Source organism: Cygnus atratus, chromosome 5 (genome assembly GCF_013377495.2).
Source record: "Cygnus atratus isolate AKBS03 ecotype Queensland, Australia chromosome 5, CAtr_DNAZoo_HiC_assembly, whole genome shotgun sequence".
In the NCBI taxonomy this organism is placed as follows: Eukaryota; Metazoa; Chordata; class Aves; order Anseriformes; family Anatidae; genus Cygnus; species Cygnus atratus.
In genome coordinates, this window is record NC_066366.1 from 7,225,001 (window position 1) to 7,248,759 (window position 23,759).

A 23,759-nucleotide genomic window follows, 5' to 3' on the forward strand; every position below is an offset into this window, starting at 1 on the left:
CTGGCGCAGCTCAGGGGTACATTGTAAATGTAGGTCTCGATAACCCCTCACTCACCCCGTCCCCCGCAAGTACTCTGTCTGAGGACGATGGAGACTAGTCTGGCATAGCTATTGTTCGGATTTAAGGCATATTTTAAGATTAGTACTAAAGGAATTACGTTTTGACCAGATTTTTTTTTTCTTCCAAATGTTTTTAAAGTAGCACTTTTGTAGAGGGTAGGGCCACAAATGTAATTTTTTTAAGAAAAAAAAAAAGACTCTCTAAGTAAGTTCTCATACCATTTAAGGTATATTTTTGTGTTATAGACCCATGCAGATGCAAAAGTCCAAGTGCTGGACAATCAAAACGTAAGCTTGTCATTGTTTAATGCATACTTAAACAATTTTATTTTTGTCTTGAAATTATTAATAATGTGATTTTCTGTCCGCTTCCCTATCCAGGTGTCGAATGGATGTGTGAGTAAAATTTTGGGCAGGTATTACGAAACTGGCTCCATCAGACCCAGGGCAATCGGAGGTAGTAAACCGAGAGTAGCGACTCCAGAAGTTGTAAGCAAAATAGCGCAGTATAAACGAGAGTGCCCCTCCATCTTTGCGTGGGAGATTCGAGACAGATTACTATCAGAGGGGGTCTGTACCAACGATAATATACCCAGTGTAAGTTCATGAAAAAAAACCTTCCTGTGTGCTGTGTACAATGCTGGGTAGCTGTAGCGAGCCTCTGCTTCCTTTGTTTTGATATCAGCTGAGAGGATAGCAGGTTCACATCATTTGCATGTGGCAGGGTCAGACGCATTTTTTCATACAGAATCTGACAAATGCCTTTAAGGAGGGAAAAAAAAAAAAAAAAAAAAAACGCGGTCACCCCTGCGCCTGGCGCCTCAGGACTGCGAGCATCAGTGGAAGCCATCACTCTGCTTCTGCAGGGCTGGGGCCGGGGCTTTTTCGCTCGGTCCGTCTGTCTGTCCGCAGCTCCGGCGGCCGCGGCGCGGAGGGGCGCGGGGGCTGCGCGGGTGGCTCGGGGGGAGCGCGCTACCGCCCTACCATTGCCTTTCTGTCCTCTGCCTTGCAGGTGTCGTCGATAAACAGAGTCCTACGCAACCTGGCTAGCGAAAAGCAACAGATGGGTGCCGACGGGATGTACGACAAGCTAAGGATGCTGAACGGGCAGACGGGGACCTGGGGCACCCGGCCCGGCTGGTACCCCGGCACCTCGGTACCCGGGCAGCCCGCCCAAGGTAAGGCACCGCCCGGCCTGGCGCGGCTCGACTCGGCTCGGCTCGGCCCCGGCTCCCCTCCCGGGCTCCCCTCGCGGTCCCCCGGCCGCCCGCTGCGGTCCACAGGCAGCCCTCTGCCGGGGGCACCCGGCGCTTGCCTCCCTCCGCCGCCTCCCCGGGAGGCCGTGGGGACCCGTGGGGACCGTGGGGACCGTGGGGACCCGTGGGGACCCATGGGCAGGAGGTGCCGCCCAAGCCGGCTCCATGCTCGCCGGCCGGCACCGGAGCCTGGCGGGCCGGCAGAGCGGTAGCTGTCTCCGTCGGGCTGATTGTGGTTCCTCCTCAATGGGCCCGGAACAACTTGGTAAATATAGGAAACTGTTTATCCTGAAGATTAATAGGTATTTGTTGTGGGAATGACAAGGGGATAATATGAAGGATAATGGGATGTTACGTTACATACTTAAGATGGTTAATGGCTTCTTTTTGAATACGGGCTCTGTTGAGGCTCGGCTCTCCCCGGCTGTGGTCATTCCTTTAGAAGAGGTGTCTATATACAACAACCTGCTTTTTGTTTTCACCCCGCAAGGAAAAAAAAATCAGTAACAGTGTGCGGAATATCTGGTACAAAGGATGTTTCTGTCACACGCAAGAATTTGTTATGGGAACAATTCTGTCGCTATGTAATTGCTCATTAGAGATCGTTTTGTTTCTCATTAAGGCGACATGAATAAGCGTCTAGTTGAAGGAGACAGCTGTAGAAATGTTCCACAGGAGACCTCTGGACACGATATGGCACCGCTTGCCAATTAGACATGTCAGTTTTAAGAGAAGAAAACAATCTATGAAGGACACTAGAAAGATAGAGCGGAGCCCCCTGTCCCCCCCGCCCCCACTTTTTTTTTTTTTTAATTATTATTATTATTATTTTTTCCCCCGTTTCGGCCCGGGGTCCCCCCGCGGAGCCGGGCCAGCCCCGGCCGGCAGCCGCCTCGCCCGGCCCCGCTCCCTCGGCCCCACCTGGCCCGGCCGGGCCCCCCCGCGCCCAGCCCCGGAGCCCCGGAGCCCGTCCGGCCGCCCCCCTTTCCCTCTGCCGCCCTTCCCTCGGCGGGTGCGGAGCCGCGCGCGGTCTCCGCGGGGCAGCGCGGTCCCGGGGAGGGGGTCCGGGACCCCCCCGACCCCCCCGAACGCCCCCAAAATCGGGCGGCGGGGCGCAGCCGGGGCTGGCGAGGGGGGGGCGGGCAGGCACTTAAGCCGCCCGGCCCGCCAAATTAAAATTAATAAAATGGGTTTCCTCTGGAATATTCATGCTCCCTCTAATGCTTTTCCCTCGCAGGGGTATGTTGCTGGATTTTAAGAGTCCATTACTCAAAAAGCATAAGGCGAGGTTAGGTCTCAGAGGGGTACAAATATGGTCTCAATCTGATAAACGCCATGCAGCAGTGAATAAAATAATGGATACATGAGGGCTGACAGAACAAAAAGAGACATCTCTATCCAGGAGAAATTCTCCAGTGATTTAGTGGTTTTAGGGATCACTGAGACACTGTTTCTTATCTTTTTTTTCTTTCCTCCCTCTCTTATAAGACTAAAGCCTTCTATAGGATTTAGACACTTTCTCTTTCAACAGATGCTACAATGTTTTGATCCCAGCTCTATAGCTGAGAGGTGCCGCAATTGGTTTGCTATCTTTTTTTGCTTGTTTTCCGCCTCACTGATTAAGACACTAAGAAACTAAGGAATGATTTTATTTCCCAGCGTCTTTTTTTTTTTTTTTTTTTTTTCTTCCAGGAAACAAATCCTATACCCAGCGTCAGATGGTCTGGCTATAGGATAATAGGGATGGACATTCACTTGCTTTCTTACGGATTAGGTCTGGAAGGTGGAACAGCCCTATTGAGATCGCTCCTTTTAGGGGCTTCTTAAAAAAAACTCCCCCCCCCCAAAAAAAAAAAAGGAAAAAGGAAAAAAAAAAAGAAAGGAAAAAAGAAGAGGGGCTTCTAAGGAGACATCTCAATAGTCCGGCGCACGTTTTTAAGGCCCCGTAAGCGACTTCGCGTCCAGGTGAAACTCTTAGCGCCCGTTCGGGGCGGTGGGAAGCGCAGCGGGAGGGGGCTGCCCAAGTCCCCAGGAAAGGGGGCTCGGGGCGGCCGGGCTCGGGGCGAGCCCCGACGGCGCGGGGGGCAGCGGCCGTCCCCTGCGCCCCCGGCGCCCCCGGCGCCCCCGGCGCAGCGCCCCGCGGCAGTGATGGATGAGGCCGGTGGCGGAGGTTACGCGGCGGCCCCCGCCCCGGGCGGCCGCGGCCCCCGGCGCTGCCACCAGCGCTTGGCAGGGCGGCTGCCCCGCCGCGACGGCGCTCCCCGGGCCCGGCGGCTTTGTGTGCCCCTGAAAGGCAGCCCCCGGCTATTCACCCGCCGCCGGCCGCCTCAATGGGGCTGCGGCCGCCCATATGGTGACCACTGCCGCTGAATCCCTGTGTTTAAATGGGGGAGAAAGTTCGGGTTTTAAAACATTTCAAAGTGGTTGAAAGGGTCCCACCAGATCCTGTCACAATTCCCCCCGAGCTTTGAAGGCCGGGGCCATTGTTAGCCGATTATAAATGATATTACTTTAAAGTTGATTTCCCACAATATTTAAAGGATGTAGCGGGAGTGTTGCTATTTATTTTTGGCGTAACTTTTCAAGGGAATTAGCATAAGTAGCCCATGCGCCCCTCGCTCCGTCTCCCCTTTTATGCCACATCAAAACGGCTTGGAAAATACGCCGTGAAAGGAGCGGGGGAGCTCCTTCAGGGACGGCGACTTTGCCGCTCCCCGGCGAGCGGCCCGCGGGGCCCCGGGGCGCGCTGCGCGGCCACCCCGCGCAGGATGCGCGCAAGCCCTGCGCGCCCCGCGGCAGCCGGCGCAGGGAAGCGGCGGAGATGCCCTCGGTAGAGGCGCGCCGCCGAGCGCCCTGCCAAGCGCTCAGCTGCAGAGGAGCACGTTCAGCCAGTTAGCGAACTCGCTACTATTTCTTTTAAAATTACATGTTAAAATTTTAAAAGAAATCTTACTTTTCTCTGGTGCAACACATTACAAAGAATGGACAGTCCTTTTATCTAAATATAAAATTCCATTTTCAGCAATTATAGCCTGTTCTTGGTGATGATATAATTACAGCTGTGCTCAGTAATAGGTGTCAAGGCAATGCACACTCATACAATAGTTGAATAAAACTGCAGAACAATGCAGGCACTTCTAAATTCACAACCTTTAAAATGAAATTGACTGTGCAGAATTCAAATAAAAACTGGATAAATATTTTTTAAAAAAGATTACAAGCTTGGTTTGGTTTCTTAATAGCATTTTCTGCAAACCTATCAACATCTAATTGATTAGATAGGAATTACTGATTATAGATAATCTGAAATACTGAACATCACTATTTTAAATACAGCAATAGGTAAATAAATTCAGCAGGCAGAGGAGACTGTCACGGCACTTCAGCAGTGATTCGGATAAAGAATCACTTTCAGGGGAAGGGATTTTTACACAGGTTTTATTCCAGAGGAAAAATGAAACGAAGTTTAGACCAGGCGATTGCAATTCTTCATCTCTAATATTTACGATAGCACTGGAAAATGAAACGTTCCCGTGTTACCCGTGTCGTTAGTGCGGTATCACTTTGATACCCGAGATGGTTTTAAGAAAGGGTGTCGGCAAACGTGGCCGAACTTGTCCCCACTTGCATTATTTCTCCGATAGGAACCTTAGAACAGGGGTACGGGCATTTCAGTTTCTTCCTCTCCTTTCCACAGACGGCTGTCCGCAGCAGGAGGGAGGAGGGGAGAACACGAACTCCATCAGCTCCAATGGGGAAGATTCAGATGAGGCCCAGATGAGACTTCAGCTGAAAAGAAAGCTGCAGAGAAATAGGACATCCTTTACCCAAGAGCAAATCGAAGCCCTTGAGAAAGGTGGGTGACGTTTGCCTGTGACTGAAGCAGGAGAGAAAAGCAAAATGTGCCCTGGCTACAGTAAGAGCTAAACAGAAGCGTGGCATTCACGTGCCTTATACGGATATGCGATAAGATATGAAGATATTACACGATAGGGTGTTACGATACATGTTTATGTCTTAAATCCGTGGCTCCCTCCGTACTATTTTATTCATCACGCTCCAGACGTCCTTCAATGGTTGTGGTATGCGAGGAGAAGCTGTAGAAAGGTTTTCAAAGGGAAGCGTGTGGGGCACAGCTCCCACCGCAGCACCAGCGTTGCGTCCCAGGCTGCTCTCTTGTCCCTGCCCAGGTGTGGGGACAAACCTCCTCCCGCCGACGGTGCCCGTGGCTCCGGCAGGGCGAGGGCCAGGCAGCCGGTGCTGGCAGCGGTGCTCGGTGCCAGCCCCTCCTCTGTCTGTCCCCGGCGCTGCTGCTGCCCGGGGCTGGCAGCGGGTGCCCTTTTCCCTGACCCTGCCTGGGTGCACCCTCCTGCGACCCAGTGCGGCTCGCTGTTCTGATTTTCTGCTGTTATTTAGCCATGTGCCACTTTGCTTCTTGGTGATGGGGTCAGAGCTGCCCCGGGGAACCCCTCAGCAGGGGCAGAAGCCCCATACCCTGCTCAGCACTTCTTGGGAGAGGCCAGCATCATGCCCAGCACCGCCCGTCCCCCAGTAGGCAAGGTGTCCTGCCCAGCACACGCACGCAGGCGGGAGGCTCAGCTTCGCTCTTGCAGTGGCATTTCTTACAGGCTCCGAGAGCACCAGCAGTGCCAGAACAGTCGTGATTCGACCAGCAGCTGCGTTAAATCTTTACGACTCATGCAACAATATTTTCCTCTGCAGAATTTGAGAGGACCCACTACCCCGATGTGTTTGCAAGAGAGAGACTAGCTGCTAAAATAGACCTGCCTGAAGCAAGAATACAGGTACAGAGTTGCTGTGTAATTATCGCTATTATTGTTCTTGTTATTACCATTCTGATTTCTTATGACTGGCTGCTCAAAGCACGGTGCTGCCACTGTTTACAGTCGGCTATTTGGCCATCTCCTCCTTCAGGAAAATAGCAGCAGATGGGGTTTGCTTTAGGATGCTGCTTTGTGACAGGGCGAGGCAGCCTTGTACCAGCGCTGCCTTGGGGTACCTGGAGGAGCCCACAAGCCCCTCACCTTGTCGGCTCACTCATGCCTCCAAAATGCTGTGCTTCCAGGTGTGGTTTTCTAACAGAAGGGCCAAATGGAGAAGGGAAGAGAAGCTGAGGAACCAGCGAAGACAAGCCAGCAACACTCCCAGCCACATTCCCATCAGCAGTAGTTTCAGCACAAGCGTTTACCAGCCGATCCCGCAGCCAACCACCCCCGGTAATGCAGCGAATCCACCCTCTTGGGACAGTCAGACTCTGGGACTGTGTCGCCGTGCGTAATGTGCTTGAACTAATGTCTTCGTCTATCTGTCTATTCTATTATAGTTTCCTCTTTCACATCAGGTTCCATGTTGGGCAGGACGGACACAGCGCTCACAAACACGTACAGCGCGCTGCCGCCCATGCCCAGCTTCACCATGGCCAACAACCTGCCTATGCAAGTGAGTTTGGTACGGCTGTGCCCGCGCTTGGGGGGCTCCTGCCTGCTGGGGCAGGCGGGAATGTGGGGGTTCCTCCTCCGTGGTGTTTTGCGGGGGTTATGAGCCCGAAACGCACTGCGGGGAAACCGGCACCAAGAACGGATGCCCTCTTTTGGAGAAGGCACAAGGGAGAGGGCACTGTGAGTGCTGGTGCTCAGATGAGCCTCTCTGCAGGATCCCGAAAGAGAAAAGTCCTCAGAATTGCGAGGCGACAGATCTGGCGTGAAAAAGAACCTTTTGGGGCAAAAAACCCCGCCCCGCGGTTAACCCATGGAGCGCAGTGGCGCGGTGTTGGGACCGCCACCTGCGTGCACTGCCGGAGGGACGCGGTCCTCCCGCTTAGGTGCTGCGGCGGCGGCGCATTAGGAACACCTGAGAGAGGGGAGGATGTGATTAGCATCAGTGGTTATGCTAGCTAAGCCAGAATTGCAAGAGCTGTCAATCCTCATGCCTGAAAGCATTAGCTGATCACCAGCTGGGTTAGGAAGAAATCTATTCCTTTGGGGTCTGTTTCTATAGACCTTTCAGATGCAAAATTCCTCCTTTTTTAATGGTGGGGTTGGCCTAGGAAGGTGCTGGCCAATTACGGGAGTTTTGCAGCTTTGTCTGAAGCACACAGCATTGACCACTGCTGGAGACAGGCGAGCCGATTAGAGAGCCTGACTCCTTCGCTGCGGCAATTACCATGTTACTAATTGCTGAACCAAAATTAACCAAATAAAGTTAGAGTCTCTCAAGTTCAGGGAAAGAAATCATGTCGGTTAAGTTGTTATTTCGCGATACTGGAGGCTGGCAGCGTGGCTCCCGGCGGGCTGAGAGCGGATGACAAAGGATCAAAGGGCTGACCCGGGGGGGCTCTGCGCATAGCTGCAGCCCCCGCCGCACGCGGCCGAGCAGCGACTGCGGTGCCTGCGCCCCCGGCAGCTCCCGTGGCCGTGGCCGCGTGATGACCACGTCAGGGCAGGGGGCTTGGTGTTGGACCTCCAGCATCCCCCCCTGCAGGGGTGCAGCTAGAGCAGTTCCCCCCCCTCCCGTGTTTGCATATTTCGCTGGTGAGACGGTCGGGATTTCCGTAGCCGGGGCGCATCTGGCCGTGCAGGTGGAAGAAATGTGTGCAGGCATGTCGGGTCTCGTGCTCCTGGAACAGGAGTTGCCTAGCTCCATGTCCCCTTCTTGTGCCACATCGCCCAGGTTTGCTGTGCCCTGATGGGGCTGCCCCAGCCCTGCCTCCTCCCTGGCACCCGCTGCCTGTCCTGCCCCCGGCTCAGGGTGTTTTGGGGCTGGGAGTTTGGGTCAGTGGGGATGCTGGGCCACCTGGGGCACAGGGTGCATGCACGTGGGGCTGGGGTGAGTGCAGCTTGCACCGGGCAGCTCATTGTCCAGATCAGCACACGTCTGTGTGTGCCTGTATGCACACGTGTGTGCAACATGCTCACAGCTGCAGGGCTGACCTTGTGCAACTGGCAGTGAGTTTCAGTTCTACCACCCATAGTGTTTAGCTGCAGCAGTAAAGGCAAGGCAGGGTGCTAGCCCCGCACTGTCTTGGACTGCAAGTAGCACGGGCCCTCCTTCCTCTGCACAAGTAGAAAGAAGGCTCCAGTCCCTTGGCTTAGATACATAACACCGTATTTAGCATCCACATGTAGCGACTGGCCCTCTGAGCCCATCTGACCATCCGTATCATCTCTGTAGAGCAAGGAGCTGTGGGAAAGGGCTTGTCTGTGAGTAGGGTTTTATGTGTGGGCACCCAAGTTTGAGAACCCACAGCTCATTCTGGCTTGCGTGGAGGAAATGCCTGCCCATGCTGCCCGCTGGCCAGGAGCTTAACGTGGCTTTGTGCCTCGGTGGACGCTTAACGCTGTTCTGTCCTTTGCTGCCGCAGCCCCCAGTACCCAGCCAGACCTCCTCCTACTCTTGCATGCTGCCCACCAGCCCATCGGTGAACGGCCGGAGCTATGACACCTACACCCCCCCGCACATGCAGACACACATGAACAGCCAGCCGATGGGCACCTCTGGCACCACTTCCACAGGTGAGTGGCCCCGCGGCCCCGGCTCACCTGCACCAGGGGGGTCTCGCAAGCCCTGGCCGTGGGTTCGGGAGCTCAGGAATCCGGTGCCCAGGCTGCCAGGGAAGGGTAGAGGAGAGACGACAGGTTAATGGACTTCCCGTTCCAATAGCTGGAGGGTGAAAAGCTCCTCGTCGAGGACCCAATCCTGCACAGCCCTCAGGGCATGCCTGAACCCTAGCGCTGTACAGCAGCATTTGCTGCAGCGTGAAATATCAGCGCAGCCATGCATGCCGTGAGGTTAAATGCATTTGAAAGCGTTTGCGGGACTGAGCGTGTTTCTACCATGTCTGCGTCAGAGGCTGTTTTTTGCTAAGGGTTTGAAATTATCTAAGAGGCAGGTAAACTGCAGAAATAATGACCTGCACTAAGAAAGCACAATCGGGTAATAAAGGGTAAGCGTCAGCATAACCGGGAGCAAGCAAGGCACATTTAAGAAAATGGAAATGCTCAGTGTATTTTGGGCCAAATTCCCAACTGATACAAATGAGCTGAGGCTCTGCCATTTATCCCAACGCGTGACAGTTTATTCATAACAACTCAGTCAGACGTGCATAGGTTTTTAAAATAGCCCCCCCTGGCATCCCCAACCTGATTCTGCAGGTTGGTAGACGGCGAGGTTTCATACTCATAAATCTGAAACAGGAGAGGAAAAATTGTGCTATGTATAGAAAAACTAAAATATCCATTTTCCCACTCAATTTTCAGGTCTCATTTCCCCTGGAGTGTCAGTTCCAGTTCAAGTTCCTGGCAGCGAACCTGATATGTCTCAATACTGGCCAAGATTACAGTAAAACATGTGTTAATTCTGTAAATGACTATATGGACAACAGTTGGATGTTCAGCAGTATTTTCTAAAGGAAGAATGGCTCTCAGAGTACTTCTGTACTGCAACTGTGCCCTATGCTGTAACACATGGAAAAGACTTTAACATGGACCTTTGTACGCTGAAGGCATTATATCGGTTGGAACAAATCTTCATTTTGGTATCCAAACTTTTATTCATTTTGGTGTATTATTTGTAAATGGGCATTTGTATGTTATAATGAAAAAAAAAGAACAATGTAGACTGGATGGATGTTTGATCTGTGTTGGTCATGAAGTTGTTTTAAGAAAAAAAAAAAGGAAAAAAAAAGAAGCCATGATCAACAAGCTTTGCCACGAATTTAAGAGTTTTATCAAGATATATCGAATACTTCTACCAATCTGTTCATAGATTATGGATTGATGTTCCAAGTTTGTATCATTCCATTGCATATAATTAAACCTGGAACAATACGCACTAGATTTATGTAAGAAAAATATCTGTTGGTATTTCCAAAGGTTGTTAACGGATGAAGCTATGTGCAAACAAGGGTTAAGAGAGAACTTCGATGAAGAAAAGAGTTTGATAGATAAAAGGTAGATTGTGTCTTCGATATAATCCAATTTGTTTTATGTCGAAATGTAAGTATTTGTCTTCCCTAGAAATCTCCCAGAATGATTTCTATAATAAAGTTAATTTCATTTATATTTGACAAGAATATTCTATAGATGTTTTATACACATTTTCATGCATCATACGTTTCTTTTTGGTCGGCAAAAGTTAATTGTTCTTAGATATAGTTGTACTACTGTTCACAGTCCAATCATTTTTGTGCATCTAGAATTCATTCCTAATCAATTAAAAGTGCTTGCAAGAGTTTTAAACTTAAGTGTTTTGAAGTTGTTCACAACTACATATCAGAATTAACCATTGTTGATTGTAAAAACCATGCCAAAGCCTTTGTATTTCCTTTATTATACTATTTTCTTTTTAACCTTATAGTGTGGTGTTGCAAATTTTGTTACTGTGTTAGGTTACCCTTACTGAGTTTTATTTTGAGTTTATTTTCTGTTTGCAGTAAGGAGGGTTCTCACGAGCCGTCTTTATAGACCTTCAGCACTTCCACCAGCCTGTAATTTGGGCTAACAAAAAGAAGATAGGTTCATGTCTCTAATTGCAGTTAGGGAGCAGGAGGAGGCTGTTTATTTAGCCCAGGTTTCTGGGGATGCTCTAAATGAACTCTGGAGACGAGCAGGATTTCCAGCAGGGAGTTTGAACTGTGCCAGGCTGTGGCGGAGAAGCGATACGCGTGCGCCTATCTGCTGTATATGTGACATCCGCAGGGACACGTATGTGCACAAATATACATTCCCACCTTCTAAAAATGGTTTTTGTAAGGATGTTTAAGAAAAAAACAGCTGTGTTTTTAACAAGCTCTTTGTGAGAGTGAATACCATCCCTTTATATCACCACACAGCACAATCTTAGTGTAATTTTCCATTGAACTTGTAACCTGGTTAATACCTCAATGCGCTTTGTGTGAGGGTTGTTAGTGTGGGCGTGGGTGGAGAGCTGCATGTCAAGGAATAATGAGAGAAGACAAATCAACAGGCAGCAACAATGCGAGCTGGGACTGGCTAGTGAAAGCTGGAGGCCTTTAGTCACTGGCAGGAAAGCCAAACATTCCCGGACCCTGAGCCGGGCTCATTGTGGTGCTGCTGGCACTGACCACGCTGTGGTGAAAAACGGATCTTGCGCCTGAAAAGCCAGTGCACGGGGAGCACTGAGTCAAAGCACGGGTGTCACAAACGGCCTTTGTAACGTGGAGATGCTATCTGGGCTGGTTATGCTTTCTCTTCTGCTCGCTCCAGCATATTTGGAGCTGCAGATAATGCCTCACTGCAAACTGGGAGCAGCAAAGTTGCGGTGCCGAGGCAATCGCTGCCTGCAGACAGGGTCAAATGCACGTAAACGCCGAGTCCTTTAGGGACAAAGAGCAGCTCCATTCAATGCATGATACGACAGTTAATAACATTGAGAGCTTGAAGCAAGCAAAAATGTCCAAAAACATCAGATTAAAATATTTCATTTTAATTGATACTGGTCAGTTATAAGTATATTCATTATACCAATCTTAAACAGTTTTAATTACCTAGAAGCCACCAAATTGAAAATATTAATTTTGCAGGGAAATTGTTTTTATTTATATACATATTTATCAGGCACGCGCACACGCATTGTGTATTTGTGAGCTAGGGCTAGATCGCATTAAACACCACAGCAAGCAGGTCCCTTCTCGCACGGCTAAACTGATCTTGGGAACAATTCCTTGGAGGCACAAACCCAGCCTTTACAGCCCCACGTGGCATCCTGGCCTCCACGAACATAGCTGGCTGCCTCTAGGCCAGCTCCTGTGGGACGAGCCCCAGCGCCACAGCAGGCTGGCAGTGGCGGCGGGTGCTGACAGGCGGGCAGGGCAGCCCCCGTCCTCCTCCCCTCAGGCTCCCCGGCTGCCTGGCCTCAGCTGCCAGCCCTCGCACCCCTCGACGGCCTCCTCGGGGGACGCAGGGCTGGGTTGTGCTGAGTGGACACGGCGTGAAGAGGTTGTGTACGCGGATGAGGCTTGAGCTTATTGAGGTCGGCGTGGAAAGCCATGGCTGGTCGCACATCGGGAAGAAGCCGGGATGCTGCTGCTGCTGCTCTTCATGGTGGCTGCGGCCCTGCCGGGGGGCTTTTCCCCAGAGTGGTGGCATGAGGCTGGCATGCAGCCCCTCCGTGCACCCGACAGCTGGGCCGGATCCTGGCCGCTCGCTCTGGGCCTGGTGCAGAAGGCTAGGGGAGCTGCGTGCATCCATGCAGCTACGGCTGCCTCGTCGGACACCAGCAGCAGCAGCAGCACGAGCACACAATGCAGCCCTCCAGTGTGCTCTGAACAGTACCTGGAACCTATTTGCATCCCCTTTCTTCTTCCAGAGCCATGTTACTTGCTGAGGCAAAACCTGCTGCAATGTATTGCTCAGTGTAACACGGCTATTTCCAAGGGTCTCCCCCTTTTACCACTGGAATCAATAGGAGTTTTGCTACTGATTTCAATAGGAACAAGGCATTTCTGTGCATTGGGTTAAAATGTATTTCATAATAACACCTTATACTTTATTTATAAGCCCCTCCTAAGGCATTGCACAAATTATAGTCACACAAGAATTGATGTGTGAGCGCCGTCTTAATAACATCGTATTTTGTATCTCAAACATTGTGTTCTAGATACAATATTTACATTTATAAGTGAAAAGGCTGCTAACCTACCAGTTATTGTTCCGAGCAGACAGATGATGAGCCGTACACGCTGATGGTGAAGCAGACACATGTGTGGTCACACCCATGGCGGGATTGCCTTGCTCCGTGCAGATCCCGGTTTGGTTTTCAGGAGGTAAGCACCAGCCAGCATGGGCTTGCTGCAGGAGGCAGAGGACCCAGACCGCAATGCCTGGCAAACAGCCGAGAGGGGCCCACACTCCTTTTTTTTTCCTTTTTCCCTGGGATTCTATGTATTAAATAAGCAAAATATCTCCATAGGCTGGTTTACTGTGGGCAGACTGACATAGATTTTATCTTCTGGGACAAGATTACCATCGCAATGATTAACCTGGGACTGGTAACTCACATCCCCTGCCCCAGGTTTTCAGCCATTAGTAGTTCTATTTCATTCCCTTTCTGTGTCCATAGGTTTCTGGCCTTTATTCCTTTTCTTCTCTTTTTGGCTGATTTCTTCAGTATTACTGGCTAAAATACATTACTTCATTTTCTCTGGGTAACGTGCAGGTTTAGAGTTATGCTAAGGTTTGAATTTGTTCTATGTTTCCCAGGTATAAATAGCAGTAGGAAAACTGAAAATATACCTTTTTTTTTTTTTTTTTTTTTTTACCAGTTCATTTCCGTTTGCTGTTAACCTCAGCTTTGGCAGTTGCACATCACTCTGTGTGCAGCTCATGAGGCTCTTCTGCTCCAGAAGTGGCATAGCATCTTTTAAAATAACTTTTCCCTGACAAGGAACCTGCTAACTGAGCTCCTGCAGCTCTGTTTCTAATCAAAACTTGGTTGGCGGCACGCATTCGGTCCCGCTGGGCCAATCCTCCACGTGTCTGGCTGCTGCCGGGAGCAGTGGCTGGGGCCGAGGCGTGCAGGGAGCCCAGAGCCCCAGCTCTGCCTGGCGTGGGATAGGTGTGGGAGATGTTCCTCCTCGGCGGGGAGGAACAAAGCACGGAGCACAGCTCATGTTACATTCCTGCTGGAGAGTGGTGCTGGGTAAGTCTCTCATGTGTGTCCTCTGCTTAGTGGTGCTTAAGGGAAATAGCTGAGGATGGAGCAACCCGCACTGCACGCATGGTGGTAACGAGTTGTTTTAAGTGTGGAGGTAGAATTGCAAAAGGACTACACAGATATGGTATTACAATTTGGACAGGAGCCAGGTTTACAACTTCCTTGCTTTAGAACAGATGTTAAACTGATCCCTTCCCTAATATTCTCTTAGAAGTACAAAAAAAAAAAAAAAAAAAAAAAAAGCAAGCAATGTATTCTTAGCCAGCAGGCATTGCTTGGGATCGCTTGCTATCCCCAGATGGTTTTCAGCAGTGATCACCTGAATGAAGAAGGAGTTTTCACCAGGGCCATGGAAATGAGAACTCAGAGAAAGGAAACCATGGGATCATTCTTTCAATGCACACAGGTGAAGGGCGACAGATTTGCAGGAAATCTCCAGTTGCCAGAATCCTCGTTTCTTTTGAAGACAGCCCTCTGAAGGAAAGTCCCCATGAAAAGTGCTTTCCCTGAAGTCCCATCACAAACCTTCAGCAATGGTGCTAGGCCTGCTCAGCTGGGTTTTGCCTGCAGACAGCGACAATTTCAGGGCCCTTGCTCCCAGAGGCGAGATCCCCCATGATGGCCTGGCGAGGTGACCACGTTTTCGTGGGGGTGAAGATGGTGACGTGCAGGTGCAGGCAGAGGGGCATGGGTCTGCTCCTGCTGGGCCCGGGGTGGCTCGAGCACTGCATGCGGCCTGACCTCCTCAGCCAGGCCTGCGAGCCACCCGGGAGGCCTCCTGTTACCTCCAGGTGCCTGACAGGAGCTGTAAGCTGCATGAAATCCTCCAGCAGAGGTTGCAATTGCCTCCAGGCACCTGACAGACCTCACGTACACTCAGCAGCCACACGCTGTAAGGGCTGTGAATTGCGGTTCCTCCTCTCTGAGGACATACGAGCTTTTCCAGCTGCGCCGGAGGAGTTTGGAGATTCACAGATAAGCTCTTTCGTGTCAGCCCTACGCCACTGGATTTTGAGTAGTTTATGAACAGTTATTCCGCAGAAATTACAGATAGGGCACCAAGATTATGACTCACGTGGAGCTGCATGCAGCCGATAAACATCTTCAGGTCATTACAATGCATATGTTCATTTATGACAACTGAAGAAAAAACTTTCTGTTTCCCTGTAACTGTTTACGTTTTACCCTTTACATTTTTCTCCGCAAACTTGGCTTCATATCCAGATTCTGTAGTCTGCAGCTTTGTGATTCAAATACTGCAGGGGAGGGTTTATTTATTTTTAAAACTCCCTCTGTCGGATTGGATTAAATAAAAAATCAGTCATTTAAATTTCATAATTTTTTTGCTTTTAAAGAAGCAAGTTGTCCATTTTGATTTTTCTGAATTCAAGTCAACACTATCCTTTTGCAAACTGAGCAAGCCCTGAAATTCTTCTTTAAACCAAGCTTCTGTTGGGCCTGATGACTTTCTGATTCATGATTCAGCTGCTCTGCATGAGCTGGTGTTGATGTACACCTGTCTGGGCAAGGAGAGATCTAAAACTCCACAGGGTCTGGTACAGGCCAGGACTGCAGAACGGACCTGCCCGTCTGCTCCCTTACATAGATTCCTCCACTGTGTTTATCCACTGCACTCTCCACCATGCATTAATTGTGCCTGCCTACCATGCTACCTGTTCTTGCATCCTCTTTCCCAGCGTTTTGTTGGGCTAAAGTTTTATCTGCTGCTTTGAAGCCAACATATTTATGGTGCATCTGAGGCTCTGTATTAGTGACCCTTTGCCGGGGAAGGCTCTGTCTCCCACACAGCTTGGTCCTCCTCTGTCTCCAAGAGTGCAGTGTTGAAGGACGGCTAATTTGCTTTGCAGTGATACAAGTCCCACGTCAAGAACGATGCCCGGTCTAGCCCAACAAAATTCAAGCCAGAGCTTTTGCAGTTTGCTCTGTGTCCCAAAAAAAAAAAAAAAAAGAAAAGAAAAAAGTAGATGAAACTGCACTGACCTCAGCCTGTTCCTAGACTTTTTAAGGGAATACCTGATGCCTTCAGTGCTGAGAGCATTCTGAGTGTAGAAAATCAAACTCTGCCAGATCAAACCTACCAGCTTGCTCCTCATCTAAATCATCACTGACATCTTCAGCAGAATTTTTAGGTTAAACTCTACAGCATCAGAATATCCATTTGCGAAAAAAAAAAAAGTATAAAAGCTCAAAAGATGTCTTCATTTTGATATGAACAGCAGGTCTGAAAATTAGTTCAATGTGCCTAATAACTTTCAAAACTGTTTCAAAGCAGAGTTTAAGTAAGCAGCCAAGTTTTCAGCGGATGCTCTGGTATGCTTGATGCTCGACACTTCTGAAAATCTACCTACTCAGATGTGGAAATACAGATGTAGCCATCCATGGTCTTAGTGAACCATTTTTGGAAAAAGGCTGAGCTTAGTATTTTCTAGAAACTGAAAGTAATTATGGTGGGATTTTTTCCCCCTCATTCTTGTTGCCTTTTTGTCTTAAGATGAAGAGGATTCACTTTCATTCTTTTTCTACACCGGCCCATTTATTATTGAATAAGCACCATCATGTGCTCAGTGTGATTAAAAAAGAAATGCAGGCCTTGCACTCAGGTAGCTCACAATAGAAAATAAAAATCCCCCAAGAGATGTAATGGGGGACAGTGCTTGCTTTCACCACCTCTTAAAGGCATAAAAGCATCTTCTTTCCTATTCTTTGTGTGCTCTGTAGTTACGGACAGTATTTCTCTAGCACAGGCAAAAGAAAAACGTTTTACTAAATTTCTAACATATGATCCTGGAGAAATAGTGGTTTAATGTGTGTGTAATATTTGTAATATATATACATTTTTAAAGGGATGTGTTACATACAACGTTGTGGTTTCAGAAAGACTTGATTAACAGCTCACTTTCCAATATTGCTGTTGTACAGGATTCCTGTAAATGAGACTTGTGCACTTTTCCAAAAGCTGTGTTTGGAAAAACATCACTACTTTTTATTAAAGATGAAACCAGTGGCGTACTACCATCGTAGGTGAATGCCCATTTTCAGATGCTTGTAGCTACTGTTACAGAAAACTGAATTCAGCTGCATCCTTGAAATTGCTTTTGTAATTTCTTTATAAACATAGCAAAAGACTTAATCTATCACAATATTCTCATATTCCAAATAATTATATTTTGAAAACCTTAACATAACAGAAATTACATAAAGCATTCTTATCTGACATATTAAAGACACAATGTTTTAAATTTCATTACTGCTTTCTTGACTGTGTGTCACAACTATGTAAAGCTCAGGTGCCAGCTCTGCATTGGGAGCATTTTCACTGCAATGAATCCATTCTTTCCCTGCTGAGTTTGGTGGTTTCAGTTTGTAACCTGTTAAAAAATAGGAAGTTGTGCCTAAAGTATCACAATAAACAAAAAAAACCTCGCACCAAAATCTCTGCAGAGAAGAGCCCTCTGAACACAACAGGGGCTGCACACATTTTCCATCCAGCAAGGGGCTCTGATGAAGCTGGTAGCACACTGCAACAGCGTGTCAAAAGAGGCCGCATCCTTTCTTCGATTACCCGAGCTGCACTCCTTAGTTAAATATTTGTCTTCAAGCCAAGCGAAGAAAGAAAGGAAGGACTTTTTACTTTTTTATTTTGTGTACAGGAGCTTGACAGTCACAGGGTGGCTTGAGGAAATCTGTCAGAAAATCACCACTTCTACTGCTTCCCAAGCCAAAACGAGAGCCAGGGGTCTTCTGGTGCAAGAAACAAAACGTTGTTTTGTAAGTGTACCTTATGTACACTGTGTAGCACGTATATGGCATTATTTCACTTCCCTGTTTATGGATTAGCCAAGTCACTGTCATATGTTGTTGTAACTGATACAATATTTTGGAAGAAAAGAAGAGAAATTTTGCTACATGTTTTTGCCTTAGGTAAACAACACAGTACATCTGTATACTGTGACACATTTCACAAAGCATGTTTAGTGAATCAGAAAAAAAAATTAATCCAGATTTGCAGAAGGAGTTCCCTTTATTACTCAAAATATTTGTCAGCAGTAATATTAACCTATGGAAGTTTCTGAAATTCAAGTCTTATAAATGCACAGGAATTGCACACGTGCGTGCGATACACACACTACTTGCTAACAATTTGCAATTAATATGGTAGCTAGAAATCATCTGTGACTTTCATGATATTTTCTCTCCCGTATGTTAGGTCAATGACCTATTTCTGTATGTTGGCAGCAATTTATGTGTCTTGTGACTTTGTATTTCACAAAGAAGTACTATGTTGTGTGTTATTTACGTTAAAAAGACGAAATATGTAAAACTTTGCCTTTGTTAAAAATCACTCTATCCTAAGCGTTTAAATTATTTCATGCTTTCAAAAGGCACAATTAAGTATCTAATGAGAACTTCCATTCAGTGTAACACATAATACAAAAAAGAGAAAAAATGTTTGAGACATCAATGATAATATTTTAAATATATTGGCATAGGAAAGTAGATGTCTTTTTCTTTATTAAACTGACAGTTCAGTTCTGAAACTTTATTTTGAAAAGACTTAAAAAGGATTTGTATCTTTAGAAATAAGAAATTTAACAGGCATATCTAAAAAATATAGAAGAGAAAACCTGATTGTTACTACTAATGAAATAGCTGATGACAAAATAGTAGTCTTTTTGATTTTGATCACAAAAAATAAACTGGTAGTGACAGGATATGATGGATAGATTTGACATCCTGGCAAATCACTGTCATTGATTCAATTATTCTAATTCAGAATAAAAGCTGTATACAGTATGTGTTTATGCTACAGTGGAGTTTTTTAAGTGATTGACATTCATCATATTAGTTAGACAGTTTTAAAAGCTATGTCTTTGTTTTACACAGCGTTGTCAAGAAAAAATAAAGTAGAACCTGTATTGCATAAAAAAAGCAAACCACTTAACCAACTCTTGGTTCCCAACCCATCAAAATAAGTTAACATTGCTGCATCATATTAACATGTTCTCTGAAGAGTCAATTTCACTCCAGCCATGTAATATACTATTAGAAAGACGAAATTTTGAAACTGTAATGCAATCTTACAGTTGGATGGCTTGCAAGTTCGGCGGCGAAGAATATATTACCTTTCAAAATGGAAGGCAGCCTCAGAAGAAAGAATGAAAACCAGTTTAATTTACAGGTCAGCATTGCTTTACCTTTCTTTTGTTTGATGATACTTACACAGAGATGAATACAAAATAGTCATAAGTTCACAAACAGTATATATATAGATATGACGGTACAGGAGCCTGAATTACTTCTATGTTCTGCCCTGTTTTAGACCAGCATGCTGTGATACTCTTCCCCAAGCTGAAATGCACTCTTCTGGTATTCTAGCATTAATGTAGCTGTCAGTTTGAATTTCAATCTTGAATTATGTCTGTTGACATAATTTCATAGTGCTGACTTCAATTGTTTAGGATTACTGTTTTGAACTACATAAGGAAATCAATTCTTTTTTCTACGTTTAGTAAATTTCATTCAAGTGCATTTTAATACATGTATTAACCCATGAGGCAAACTAATCACCTATAAAATATTCTGATAAAAAACAACAACAACAACAACAACAACAACCCCCCCCCCAACATGCTCAACTACTGGTATATCAGAATAAAAACTACCTTATGTATTTTATATTTATTATTATGTATTTTATAAAACACCTTAAGCATTTTCTGAAATTTAATACAGTAATTCAATTACAAGAAGGAATGTTCTTAAGAAAAATAGATGTGCAGTTTGCTCTTGGAATAACATGTGACAATGAATCATTCACTTTCATTAATTTATTTCAATAAACAGCCCAACTTAACTTATTCATACAAAATATTAAATGCATGCATACAAAAATACCATTGGGAAAAAAATCCCTTTATTTTTATTTTAAAAAAACACCTAGAATTGAAGGATTACAAGTAATTTTCATATCTGAAGGAAAGGAAGAAACACTACATTTCCAAAAGGGCTGAACAATGGCAGGACCCAACATAACAGAAGCTTTAACAAAAAGCAAAAACCAACCAAGCCCAAAATTAATACAAAAAGAAACCAGAAAAAAATAAGGCATCATATGATAATGTGTATTTTTAAAGACTGCTGGGGCAAATCATTAAGAAAAATATTTGTATAAGTCATTATCACTCATAATTAGAGTGTCATATAAATCTGAGTGAAACTGCTAAGTAGAAATCACTAGAAGTCCAGGTGCTTCTTGCCGATGGCCATAGCACCACATCCTGAGCTCAGCAGTTTGGCGGATTCTGCCAGATCCTGTTTGCTTGAGCGGCTCACTGTGTCTGACAAGTCTGGAGGCAAGTGCAGGCGCTGTGGCAGGAGATTTTCAGGAGGGAGAGAGAGAAAGAGGCAGAGAGAAAAGAAAGAGAGAGAAAACAGAGAGAAAAAAAAGAAAGATTGATGGCAGTAGAATTTATTTTCCATAGTGTATTTCAAAATGCACTCTTTTTCCCAATTCATTGATGTTACTCACACAAATAAGATCTACCCATATATGCTTTTAGGTGGACCGGGAAATAGCTTTGTATGTTTTCATTGTGTACGTCAAGATATTGGATTCTGTAAATTGGAACATATTCTTATGAAAATTTTCTAAACAAAACTCAAATTTGCTCAAGGTATTTAATTATATCTGCACAACTTGCCTTTAAAAACAAATGTTTTGCCTCTATATCAACAGCTACATTAAATTCTTTGATTTCTATGTCATGACAATATACATATAGATTTATTTCACACACTTATGCATACCTTGTGACAGAGTTCAAAAATAAATGATGTGATGGACAAAAGATACAGAGGGATCACCCTGACTGCAACACTATTCTGCCAAGTGTTTCATCTTCATACTCTACCGACAGCTTTCAATAAAAGCAAACAGTGATAGCAGCTGCATTTCCATAAGGCAATCATATACGCTAAATAAACTTTGCCTTCCCTTCTGAGCTGTAGGAACATTACATCCATTTTGCAGATGAGGAAACTGAGGCACAGGTTATGTCATTGTCCACAAGCATGTAGTTCTTGGACTATTAACACTACAGTTCAACTATGACAAAAATACTTCAACTCTCCCTCTGAGGATTCCTTTACACTAAAGGCATGATATTATGATTTATCTTTTGTAAACTAAGGCAAAATTAGCATAAAACCAAATCTTTAGTTTGATAATTACTGGCTGGCTTTTGGACACAGTGCAGTTCTGAAAGCCAGGCAGATGAGACAGCTGAACATCTTACAGTGCAATAATTTATGAAACTGGTATCGTGGAAGAAGCGTATTTCTTGAAAGATTTAGTAGGCAGAGGCTACGCTGTGTGGCTTTCTGGAGGGAACAGGATAACAGTAATGGCTGCACAACTATCGGGCTGTGTAGACCATGCTTATTGTCTACTTTCACTATATCTGTGCTTTTGTCAGAACACAGAAATATACACAGCTGCCCTTTATTTGATACCTTTGCAACTTTCACAGGATCCTCTCTCCCTCCAGGTAAGAATTCAATACAAAAAGCACAGGAAAACATCCCTATTTGCAGCATGCAGACTGTTCAGCTCGCTGCTGGCTGTGCGGCCAGGCAGACAGGAGGGGTGCATCAGTGGGGTCCTGGTGGCAAGGGGATGCGCGTGGCATGGCACACACAGCCCGCTCTGGGGCGAGGGGCACATCTGAGAGCAGAAACACAAGAAATGTGCCCGTCCAAGTGCTGCATCCTGCCGAAGAAGCACGTGGGAAATCCCACAGTTCAGGTATGTGAAAAGCCCCCCTGTGTGTACTTCTAGTGGGGCTCTTGCCTTTCACCCAGTCAAATCGGAGTTCTGGCATGGCAAATTGCACCTACAGTTCCCCACTTGTTCCTACAAAGGTCAGGCACAGCTGTGGACATTAACTGCAGTCCTCTATGTCCCATTTCTACATGGAGAAAATACAAAGAAGGGCACACGCCTGCTGTGGTTTCCTGCTGAGAAAGAGCCGAGGTACCACTGGGATTGCTTGGGGTGCACAGGAGGAAAGCAGAAGGCGAGGAAAAGCCAGTGTTGAATGGCTTCTTTCCGAAAGCACAGGGGAGCACTCAGGAGATCTTTCCGTCGCATTTCCCTCCCAAAAAAGCATTCACACTCCGCTAACAGGGTAGAGGGCACCTGGTGTGTGGGACGTGCAAGTGAACAGTCCTGCCTACTCCCACTCCCTGTGGCACGTATCTGTCCTCACCAGGGAAGACACAAGGGAAACACAGCATAATTTTCTTTTTTTTTTTTTTTTTTGCAGTTATTGACCTTTTTGACAAGTCTGCTACACAGATTTAGAATGAGGCGATTAAGAGCAAACAGCCCCAAGACTCAGCAAACTCATTTCACACAGGGACCACCTAATCTTGTGGGTGGGGAACAATATCAAGCCCTGCTATGCTGGCCTGGATTTAACGTGGTGGTCAAAACAAACAAAAAAATCTTTGACATACTTGCAGCCTCTTATTCCATGCTGTGCTTGTCCACTAATATGTATTAGAAACAGAAAACAAAGAAGAACATTTATAAATTCACAAAGACTCAGATGGGAAAAGTTAAAATGAAAGATGCTTAAGTTGGAGAGCGGGGCTGAATTAAGCTTTTACAGCTGTATTTGTCATGATACAGTAGTTAGCTACACACACGTATACTTTTTCTCCCATCTTATTCAGGGATGAGGATGCACACTGCTCATTTAGTGACCAGCTATTCAGTATTTTTTTTCTTGTCATTGTTTACTCTGAACTTTTCTGACGTATTTATTGTACACTATTCAAACCTTGTTCTGAAGGCAGAATGGCTTTTCAATAGCACATGTCAGCATATAGCACTTGAATGCTCCACAAATACCAACTGTGCTATTTTCCTAATATTCCTGTGAGATAAGGCAGCAAAGTTACCTTCATTTCATGGATAGAGAATTGAGGCACATAAAAATATGGTAAAAGGTATGAATTAATTTCAGAAACACAATCTGAGCCATTTAGGACTTGCTTTCCCAGAATGTTTAGCATTGTGCAGCATTTTATGTGATCAAATGGTAACTTCAGTTGCAGCTGCGAGTGCTCAGTATTTCTTCAGAAACCCCAAGTCAGGTCCTCAGAAAGGGGCAGACATGAAGTAAGGGTACAGAAACAAAAACTGTGGGTGGAAGTGACATGATCACACAGAAGCTCAGTGGTATGGGCAGAGACATATCAGACTCCAAGATATCCTTCAATTTTCTTAATTACGAGACCATCCCTCTTGCAATCCTTGCCCTCTCTACAATCCCAGTTTTCAAATATTGAAATAAATTGCCAGATCTCCAGATGTGTATTTCACTGCTTATGCCATTTGCATCCTCAGATCAGGTTTATTCTGAACAATAAACAACACCAGAGTCCTCTGAAAACAGCTGGATATTATTCTGCCATTAAGATCTTAATCACAGCACACACAAATACTAGATCTTAATAAAGCTTAAATAGGCATCCCAAAATTCCTTATATTTTCTGTGTGCAGCTTCAAAATAGAAATAGGACTGCAAATATTAATCCTAATAAGTACTTTACACCATTAAAAAAAAGAAATAAAAGCCTCAGAACACAAACAAACTGGAAATGGATCATGTGGCATTACACAGGCATCCAAAGGCTAAAGAGCAGGCCTTTAATTTTGGCACC

The 23,759-nt window shown here is 46.2% G+C and overlaps 2 protein-coding genes across 5 annotated transcripts in view; one reads left to right on the forward strand and one right to left on the reverse strand.

The window, feature by feature from the left end:
* Positions 1-10,686, forward strand: part of PAX6 (paired box 6) — an 18,291-nt gene extending 7,605 nt beyond the window's left edge. Inside the window, exons 6-13 of one of the 4 annotated variants that reach the window (XM_050710700.1) lie at positions 442-657; positions 1,073-1,238; positions 5,014-5,172; positions 6,039-6,121; positions 6,403-6,553; positions 6,661-6,776; positions 8,698-8,848; positions 9,593-10,593. In XM_050710700.1, the coding sequence (XP_050566657.1) occupies positions 442-657; positions 1,073-1,238; positions 5,014-5,172; positions 6,039-6,121; positions 6,403-6,553; positions 6,661-6,776; positions 8,698-8,848; positions 9,593-9,678 (1,128 nt within the window). In that variant the 3' untranslated portion in view covers positions 9,679-10,593. Of the gene's footprint in view, positions 1-441; positions 658-1,072; positions 1,239-5,013; positions 5,173-6,038; positions 6,122-6,402; positions 6,554-6,660; positions 6,777-8,697; positions 8,849-9,592 lie in introns of all 4 variants that reach the window. The other 3 variants (XM_035550106.2, XM_035550105.2, XM_035550107.1) reach the window with 3 other exon arrangements.
* Positions 10,687-19,180: 8,494 nt separating this feature from the next.
* The window catches only part of ELP4 (elongator acetyltransferase complex subunit 4), a 141,466-nt gene continuing 136,887 nt past the window's right edge, over positions 19,181-23,759 (reverse strand). The window contains exon 10 of the mRNA XM_035549991.2: positions 19,181-20,396. Coding sequence (XP_035405884.1) covers positions 20,265-20,396 — 132 coding nt within the window. The 3' untranslated portion in view covers positions 19,181-20,264. The remainder of the gene's footprint in view (positions 20,397-23,759) is intronic.